The 10,000-nt window shown below is 39.0% G+C and overlaps 1 protein-coding gene across 1 annotated transcript in view; it reads left to right on the top strand.

Moving 5' to 3' along the window:
• LOC125028021 (tubulin alpha-1 chain-like) overlaps positions 1-10,000 on the top strand; it is a 27,118-nt gene that overhangs the window by 14,427 nt on the left and 2,691 nt on the right. Inside the window, exons 2-8 of the mRNA XM_047617279.1 lie at positions 1,534-1,756; positions 2,698-2,870; positions 6,518-6,646; positions 7,174-7,373; positions 8,201-8,375; positions 9,297-9,449; positions 9,855-10,000. The exon at positions 9,855-10,000 is cut by the window's right edge and continues 18 nt beyond it. Of these exons, the coding sequence (XP_047473235.1) occupies positions 1,534-1,756; positions 2,698-2,870; positions 6,518-6,646; positions 7,174-7,373; positions 8,201-8,375; positions 9,297-9,449; positions 9,855-10,000 (1,199 nt within the window). The remainder of the gene's footprint in view (positions 1-1,533; positions 1,757-2,697; positions 2,871-6,517; positions 6,647-7,173; positions 7,374-8,200; positions 8,376-9,296; positions 9,450-9,854) is intronic.

Genomic DNA, 10,000 nt, shown 5'->3' with positions numbered 1-10,000 from the left:
TAAGAGTTTATGCAATTTTGTTTATATGGCGACACACAGTAACGTATCTTTGGGTTCATATAGAATTGTGTTTATGATTCGGATTACAATTTCTGGTATACACTTTCTTGTTATTGAGATCTTGCTTTATCAAAGAGACCGGTTTGTGTAAGATAAACTGGGATGAAGGTATATATGTAGCATTTATTTTAAATCTTGCTACAGTCGAAGAAACCGCTTTGACTTGTTTGCGTTTGCCAAGAGAAGTGTGTTTGTGGTTTGTGAATCTGGGTGTTATTCTTACCATGTTATTGAGGTCCACGGTGCACGGGTTGGAATTTTGCCTCCGTTCCCTGCACAACACGGGTTCTGAAGGTCTTTGACTTTTATGTGTGTGCGAGAGAGAGAATAAAGAGGGTGGGAGGGAGAAGAAAGGGGGAGGGATGGAGGGAGGGAGGGAGGGACAGAGAGAGAGAGAGAGAGAGAGAGAGAGAGGGGGGGGGAGAGGGAGGGAGGAGAGAGGGAGAAGTAAGGCAGGGAGGGAGAGGGAAAGGAAGGGGAGGGGAAGGAGAGAAAGCGGAAAAGGGAAAGAGAGAGAGAGGAAAAGGGTGGGGGGAAGACGAAAGGAGGGAGGGAAGGAGAGACATAGAGATAGAGAGAGGGGGATAAAAGGGACGGAGGGAGAGGATGACTGAGAGAGAGAGTGAGACACAGACAGCCAGGAGAAGGAAAGGAAGGGAGAGAGAGAGTGAGACACAGACAGCCAGGAGAAGGAAAGGAAGGGAGAGAGAGAGAGAGAGGGAAAAGGAGAGCAAGGGTAAGAGGGGGAGGGAGAGGGAAAGAAAGGGAAGAGGAGGAAGAGGGAGAAGGAGAAAGAGGAGGAGTGTGGGTGGGAGAGGGATGGAGGGAAGAAAAAAGAGACGAAGAGGGAGAGAGAGGGAGAAAAGGGAAGGAGGGAAGGGAAGGGAGGGAGAAAGAGGAAGGCAGAGAGAGAGAGAGAGACACAGACATACAGAGACAAACAGACAGACAATCAGAGCGCTATGTATGCACATATACGTTAATAAACCATGAGTAGGCATATGTAAAAAAAAAAAAAAAAAGTCATTGACGCATCGAATAAAGGAAAGGAAAATGTCCCGCCCTCACACAGGGAGGTCGTGCAATGTCATGCGGTTCCGCTTTCATCCCAGTCCCAATGTCACTGTAAAAGAAAAGAATAAAGGAAAAAAAAAGGAAAGGGGAAATGAAGAGAGAGAGAAAGAGAAATGATTTTTTTTTTTAGAAATAGACAGATAGGTGTAGATATAGCTATATATATATATATGTATATATATATATATATATAGAGAGAGAGAGAGAAATGAAAAAAAAGAAAAAAAAAAAAAGATAGATAGATGTAGATATAGCTAGACAGACAGACAGACAGAGACAGAGAAAAAGAACGAGAACGAGAGAAAGGAGGGAAACTAACCACCACTCCATAAAACTAACCGAATACCACACTGCCCCACCTCTTACATTAACCCAACCCGCCCCCTTCTCCCCAAACAGCGAGAGTGTATCAGCATTCACATAGGCCAGGCCGGCGTACAGATGGGCAATGCCTGCTGGGAACTCTACTGCCTGGAGCATGGCATTCAACCTGACGGAGTGATGCCCTCGGACAAGACCATAGGCGGCGGTGACGATTCCTTCAACACCTTCTTCAGCGAGACGTCTTCAGGAAAACATGTTCCTCGCGCGGTCTTTGTGGATTTGGAGCCTTCGGTTGTGGGTGAGTGTTCAGTTGAAAAAAAATAGAGGGTTATAGATGTAGACTCTATGGAGGAATATATTAAGGGAATGACTGAATACAAGAAAAAAAAAATAAGTAGAATAAAGAAATAAGTCGAAAGTAAAAGTGAAGGGATGAATAATACAATGAATATAATAAAAATAGAAAAATTAATTACATTGACTGAATAGGGAAAAAATACGAGTAAAGAAAACTGCAACTAAAAGATAGAGAAATAAATTAATGATTTATGTATACTGAAATGAGTAAGGGAAACAGAGAAATTAAATAATGACAAAATGAAAAAAGTAAGGAAATTAGTAAGTAAAAAATAGAGAAATGGATTATATGAGGGAATTAAGGATAGAGAAATTACATAGGAGGAACGAAATAAGAACATGGATATATAAGAGAAAAAAGTGAATACGTGAATTAATAAAGGTTATTATATATTTCTTTATAATCAATATTATCATCATCAACACAACTACACCCCCCCCCCCATTCATTCACTACCATCTCGATAATTCAATCATCATTGCACTCTTTCATTTCCAGATGATAATAGCTATCCCCTCCCCCACTATCATTGTTATTGTTATTATCATTATTATCATCTTTATTTATTGCCAAGTGTTCTTTCATACTGTTGATGATGCCAATAATAATGATAATAACACCCTTTCAAAATTTACGTATTATTATCCTCTATACTCCCTCCCTATCTCATTCATTCATTCCACCATTTACCATATTCTTTCAACTACTCTTCACGTCCTCATTCAGTATCTTCCTCCCATTCATCCCTCCACCATTCACCTTATCCATTCATCACCATCACCATTATTCACCACCCATTCAACCCCCACCCCCTTCACTACCTCCCTCCCATTCATCCCTCCATCACTCACTATCATTTACTTAACCCTTTCATCTTACAGACGAGGTACGCACGGGAATGTATCGTCAGCTGTTTCATCCCGAACAGCTGATCACGGGCAAGGAGGACGCGGCCAATAACTACGCCCGTGGACACTACACTATAGGGAAGGAGCTGGTCGACTTGGTGCCCGACAAGATACGGAAAATTGCCGACATGTGCACAGGACTTCAGGTATGAGGGAGACCGCTGCGTATTAAATAATATCAGTGTGTATTATTGGGTTGCAGTGAGTGTTTGAGAGTTTTATTGTGTGTTATTGAGTTTCAATGTGTGTTAGAGTGTTTCATTGTCTGTAATTAAGTTTCACTGCGTGTTATTGAGTTTCTCTTGGTGTTATGGTTTCGCTGCATAATGCTGAGTCTAAATTATAGAGTTCAAATGCGTGTTATTGAGTTTCACTGTGTACTCTAGTCTCACTGTGTATTATAGAGCCCCACTGAGTATTCTAAGTTTCACTGTGTGTTATAGAGTTTCTAAGTGAAGCTTAGAATTTCAAAGTATTCTAAGCTTCACTGCATCATCATCAATATACTATTACTATTATTACTATTATTAGCATCATTGTTTTGTGGTATATGAATATAATGAAGGTCATAACGTCACCTGCTTTCCCCTTGTGACCGTCCTTGAGGAGGTTATAAAAATGACCTTTCTGGGTTAACGAGCGCGTCCAAGAAATGCGTGTTTTGTGTACGATTTTATATTTCGTATTTTATTTATTTGTTTTATTTTCCATTATAACTTAGTTATGAAAATGGGACTTTGTTGACCTTGAATTATATCGTGTGTTTGTGAGCACAAGAGGAGAGCAGACGGGGTTTGCTGCATATATTTGGAAATTAATATGTAATGCGTAAAATAATGAACTATCGCGAGTGAAATGTATATAAATGAATAATGAAAAAGAATCAAGCGTACTGACAAATTAAAATATATTTAGGATATAGATAAAGAAGATAGTACACTTATGATTAGAACAATAAAACACGAACGAATTATTGTACATACTAACTACATACTAATTTTGTTATCTAAAAAACGACTGAAAAGAGCAGACGCAAACGATTTGTTGCGAAAATAGGTTATTGTCTACCAAGGGAAACAAAACAAACACACACGCACGCGCACACACACACACACACACACACACACACACACGCACACGCACACGCACACGCACACACACACACACACACACACACACACACACACACACACACACACACACACACACACACACACACACACACACACACACACACACGCAAAATATGAACTGACATCTGCACCTGTAATTAGTATGTTAGCCAGCGTGTATATATATGTATATATATATATTATATATATATATATATTATATATATATTATATATATATATACACACACAGTGCATTGATTCACCATATCATTTTCTGGTGAACATTCGGATATAAACCATTAAATGTAGATCGGCACATTAAGAAAAAGTACTTAACGTTACAAAAAGGTAAACATATCACCAGATTTATAAATAACTAAAAAGAAATAGATTTAACTCATTACGGATGACATCGTTAAGAAAAGATAAATAACAAACCCATTTACAATAACAAACGAAATTACAAATACCCTTTCATATAAAAAAAAAAAAAAAAACATTCAAGAAAAAAAAAACGAAAGAAAAGATAACAGGTTAGATTTTTTTTTTGGAGTTTCTCAGACAGAATGGCTTAAGGTTGACGCAATGCAGTCTCGTTATGGACGAAACGCGGAAAATCCTGAGACGCATAACACGCTTCATTTGTTTCCTGAGTAAGGTTGCAATATACGATTTTTTTTCTTCTGCTTAACTAGAGGAGATGATATTTATTTATTTATTTATTTATTTTTGTTATTTTTTTATTAATCATTTATTATTACAAAATCATAATTCGTGTTTTTTTCTTTATTTCCTCATCCACTTATTCTTCTACTTATTCTTAATCATCATCACCATCACCATCACCATCACCATCACCATCATCATCATCATCATCATCATCATCATCATCATCATCATCATCATCATCATCATCATCATCATCATCATCATCATCATTATAAACATTACTACTGTTATAGTAATTATTTTCATCACAGTCATTATAACCCTCACTATCGTTATAATTAATATCATGAAATCATGTAGTTATATCTACATAGTTTATGAACTTCACATTTTCTCAATTTTCTCTTTTTTTATGATGAATGTCACTATATTTGATCGGAGATGTAACATGATTTAAATTTTGTAAAGGTCTGTTTTAATTAGCAAGGATAACATGTTTTACCCGGATCGCCTTCATATTTAATTAATTTACTTTAGTGCTTTCATTTTCTTCCGATAAAAAGGACAAGTTTCATTGATTAAATTGTTCAGCTGTTGAGCGAATAAGCAGTGAGGATAGACACTCGAAGGGTGAAGCTATTAGTGATAAATCGTGATTTGGAAACGTTTCTTGTTTTCTCTTACCCCCCCCCCAATCCCGCTCTCTTTCCCTTTCCCTGTCTGTCTATCTACTTCTCTCTCTGTCATTCTGTTTCTTTCTTCTGTCTCTCTCTCTCTCTCTCTCTCTCTCTCTCTCTCTCTCTCTCTCTCTCTCTCTCTCTCTCTCTTTCTCTCTCTTTCTCTCCCCTCCCTCCCCTCCCTCCCTCCCTCCCCCCCCTCCCTCCCTCCCTCCCTCCCTCCCTCCCTCCCTCCCTCCCTCCCTCCCTCCCTCCCTCCCTCCCTCCCTCCCTCCCTTCCTCCCCCTCTCCCTCCATCCCTACTCCACCTCCCCCTTCCCCTTCCCCTCTCCAAAGACGTACGAGAACATACGTAAACGGACACCGGGCCTATTATCTATCAGTGTCCATTAGGAATAATAATCACAGATATTTGTTTCTTTACGTTTGCTATTACTGTACTTAATACCTCATTGGGCATAAAGCTCTCTCTCTTCCATTCTTATCTCCCTAATTTCGCCCTCTCATTTTCCCTCCAATTTTAATATCTCTCTCTCCCTCCCTTGAAACATTGACTGACGGAGTGTAAACAGAATTTACCCGAAAATGGCGGAGTTTACTTGAAATCTCCATCATTATAAATTATTACACTTAAAATGCAGTAACGTTTATGGGTGTCTCTCCCTCTCTCGGTCATGAAGCCCTTACTACTCTAACCTTCTCTCTCTCTCTCTCTCTCTCTCTCTCTCTCTCTCTCTCTCTCTCTCTCTCTCTCTCTCTCTCTCTCTCTCTCTCTCTCTCTCTCCCCCTCCCGTCCCTCGCTCGTCTTTTATCTAATTAATTTTCCTCCATACATCTTTTCCCCATACATCAAGAAATTCCCTAATCCCTCTCCTTTCTCAGGCTTTCTTAATTTTCCTCTCTCCGTCCCTCTTCCTTCTTTTTTTTTATCCATTTCCCCCATACATCTTTAATTTCCTTCTTTTTCTCCTATACATCGATAAATCTTCCCCCCCCCCCCCCCCCCACACACACATCGGTCAATTCCCCAAACCCCTCTCCTTCCGCAGGGCTTCCTAGTCTCCCCCTTTCCGTCCTTTTTCCTTCCTTTTATTCATTTCCCCCCCATACATCTTTCATTTCCTTCTCCCCCCCCCCCCCTGCATCTTCTTTCCGTCCCTTTTCCCCCCACACGTCGGTAAATTCCCCTAACCCCTCTCCTTCCACAGGGCTTCCTAGTCTCCTTCTTTGCCGTCCCTCTTCCTTCCTTTTATTAATTTCCCCCATACATCTTTCATTTCCTTCTTTTTCCCCCACACGTCGGTTAATTCCCCTAACCCCTCTCCTTCCGCAGGGCTTTCTGATCTTCCACTCCTTCGGCGGCGGCACAGGATCCGGGTTCACGTCCCTGCTGATGGAACGCCTCTCGGTCGACTACGGCAAGAAGAGCAAGCTGGAGTTCGCCATCTATCCGGCTCCTCAGGTCAGTGGTTATTGTGGATTTATGTAAGATAATGTTGTTATGTGTATTTACTGTTTTCTGTTTCTTCTTTTCTTTTTTTTAAGTTTGCCGTTTATGACTTGGAGTTTTCCATCTGTCTGGTTCCTTAAGTCAAGTGGGTTATTATGTGTAAATTAATAACGTTATTTTATGTATTTACTCTTTTGATATCCTTTTTAAAAATCTATGTTGCTTGTGAGATGGGATGTTAGCTCGCCGGAATAACAGTACATTATAATTTGATTTGTTTGTATAAATAATCTTACACTTTCTCATTTCATATATATGTATATATATATGTATATATATATATATATATATATATATATATATATATAAGTCGACGTTACTTTGTGGGATGCTCACTCCCCGGAATCATCGTAACATAAGTATATCAACAAGCACGCCAAAATTTAAAAAAAAGAAATTGCTTTTCCCCAAATCACGACGGAATATTTACGTCGCTTACACTACTAAGCCCTCCCTCCCTCTCTCTCTCTCTCCTTTAGGTCGCAACAGCGGTCGTGGAGCCTTACAACTCCATCCTGACGACCCACACGACCCTCGAGCACTCCGACTGCGCTTTCATGGTCGACAATGAAGCCATCTACGACATCTGCAGGAGGAACTTGGACATCGAACGTCCCTCCTACACGAATCTCAACCGTCTCATTGGCCAGATCGTTTCTTCCATTACGGCGTCGCTCAGGTTCGGACGAGGAGGGTTGGCTACTGTACATGCATTTATATATATACGAATACGCACACACGCACACGCACACGCACACCCACACCCACACGCACCCACACACACGCACACGCACACGCACACGCACACGCACACGCACATGCACACGCACACGCACACGCGCACGCACGCACGCACACACGCGCGCGCGCGCTCATACACACATGTATATTAATGTCACTTATTTTGCCTGTGTATTAATTGCAATATTCATATTTCATCATTATCGTAATTTTATGAAGAGCATCCATGAAATGGATTAAGATGCGAAATAAAATGGAAAGTTATTCCTAACAGGTATTATTTTAACAACTTACATAAATCGATTTTCAGACCCATCAATTTTTATATGGAATTCCATATGGGCCTCATAGCAACTGACGAACATACAGTATTATGCAACTCGCAGTTCAGTAGACTTATATTTTATTTTTTTTGTGTAAATAAATTTACTGTACAGTATGCCTGTTTTACCATCTGTAATATTCAGGTATATGTTCCACTGTACTATTACATATAAAAACACAAACCAAAGATTTTTTATTGCTTTTAATTACTTATCATTTTAATATACATGTCTAGTAGCTCTTGACTATTAAATATACATGTATAAATTACAAATTCAAGTTTAATTACTGATTTGTTTATTCATCATGTTACTGTTTTGCATAAAAAACACAGCTTTAACTATCATTTCAGCAGATAAGTACCGCTTGCCCAATATACGTCAATACACAAAACCCCACATACATATAAAGGTTTTATAATATATCATTTCTTATACACAGGTTCGACGGTGCTCTGAATGTTGACCTGACAGAATTCCAGACGAATCTCGTACCCTATCCACGTATACACTTCCCTCTAGTAACTTATGCTCCTGTTATATCAGCGGAAAAGGTGTACCACGAGCAGTTGTCTGTGGCTGAGATCACCAATGCTTGTTTTGAACCTGCTAATCAGGTGTGTATTGGACCGAGTCTTGGTAGATTAAATGTAGGTGTTTGTGGATGGTTAACAGGTAGTTGTAAATCGTTTTCATCGTTTTGTGTGTGTGTGTGTGTATGTGTGTGTGTGTGTGTGTGTGTGTGTGTGTGTGTGTGTGTGTGTGTGTGTGTGTGATTGTAGGTTAGGTAGGTTTGCAATAGATACTTATAGATCGTGGAAAAGTGTTTTCAGATTATATATAAAAAAAATATTTCATGTTAAAAGTATCCCTTCATTTTTTTAAATTTCATTTCGTGTCGTCCATTGGTAAAATTACTAAAATCTGTAGACGAACCATGACAATTATAGTGTAATGATATTTATACATTTTTAAACTTTTACCAAACATGGTGTAATAATAGTAACAGTAGTATGAATAGCCGTCAACTTTTAATTGAAATTAACATATTCTTTGCATGTGTAGATAGTGCAGTATGACTATAACAACAGTATAATCGATAGTAGTATTAACCAGTTAATTGGACTGAAATTACTTTTTTTCATGTACAGAGATTATGAAGTGTGACGATAACATTGTAATAACAGCAATAGCATATTTTGTATTTTTTATGAGATGTAACATAACATATGGTGAAGATTGACAAGTACAAGATAAGAGCAATCGTTAACTATTCATAATATTTATCCTTGCGCGAACAAATGTTGAAAGTGCGACTACAATAGTGAGGCAATAGAATTTTTAAAAACCCGATGTAACATGACTTTTCCACGTGCAGATCGTGAAATTACTACAATAATTATATGGTAATAGCATTTGTTATAAAGACCCGACTCAACATGACTTTTTTCACATACAGATCATGAAAGTACGACATTAATAGTGATTTTTTTTGTTTTTTTTAAGATCCGATTTAACATGACTTTTTTCACGTACAGATGGTAAAATGTGACCCTCGCCACGGCAAGTACATGGCCTGTTGCCTGCTCTTCCGTGGGGACGTCGTGCCCAAGGACGTCAATGCTGCAATTGCCTCGATCAAGACAAAGCGTATGATTCAGTTCGTGGATTGGTGTCCTACAGGGTTTAAGGTTAGGGTTTTGGTTCATCTTCGTTTTCTGTTTTTCTGTTTATGGTTGGGTTAGGTTTCTTTTTGAGTTTATATTCGTTTTCTGTTGTTGTTTTTTCTGCTAAAAGTTAGGTTAGGTTTTCCTTGATTTTACCTTCGTTTTCTGTTTTTCTTTTAAAGGTTAGGTTTGTTTATCTCCATTTTATTCTCTTTTAAGGTTAATGTTTGTTAGTTTTCGTTTGGTTTCTATTCGTTTTCTGTTTATTCCGTTTATGGTTAGGTTAAGGTTTTTGCTTGGTTTAACTGTTTTCTGTTTGTTAGATTTACTTTTTTTACATTTTATTTCCTTATGGATTGGTTTGGTTTACGCTCGTTTCCTTTTGTTAGTTTTACTTATTTTTATTTAATAAATACATTTACTCCCCAGGTGGGCATTAACTACCAACCTCCAACCATCGTACCCGGCGGGGACCTAGCCAAGGTTTCTCGAGCCGTGTGCATGCTTTCGAACACCACCGCCATCGCCGAGGCCTGGGCGCGTCTCGACCACAAGTTCGACCTCATGTACGCCAA

The sequence above is a fragment of the Penaeus chinensis genome, chromosome 8 (genome assembly GCF_019202785.1).
Source record: "Penaeus chinensis breed Huanghai No. 1 chromosome 8, ASM1920278v2, whole genome shotgun sequence".
Classification (NCBI taxonomy): domain Eukaryota; kingdom Metazoa; phylum Arthropoda; class Malacostraca; order Decapoda; family Penaeidae; genus Penaeus; species Penaeus chinensis.
The sequence above is the reverse complement of the archived record's forward strand: the minus strand, read 5'-3'. Positions and strand labels throughout refer to the sequence as shown.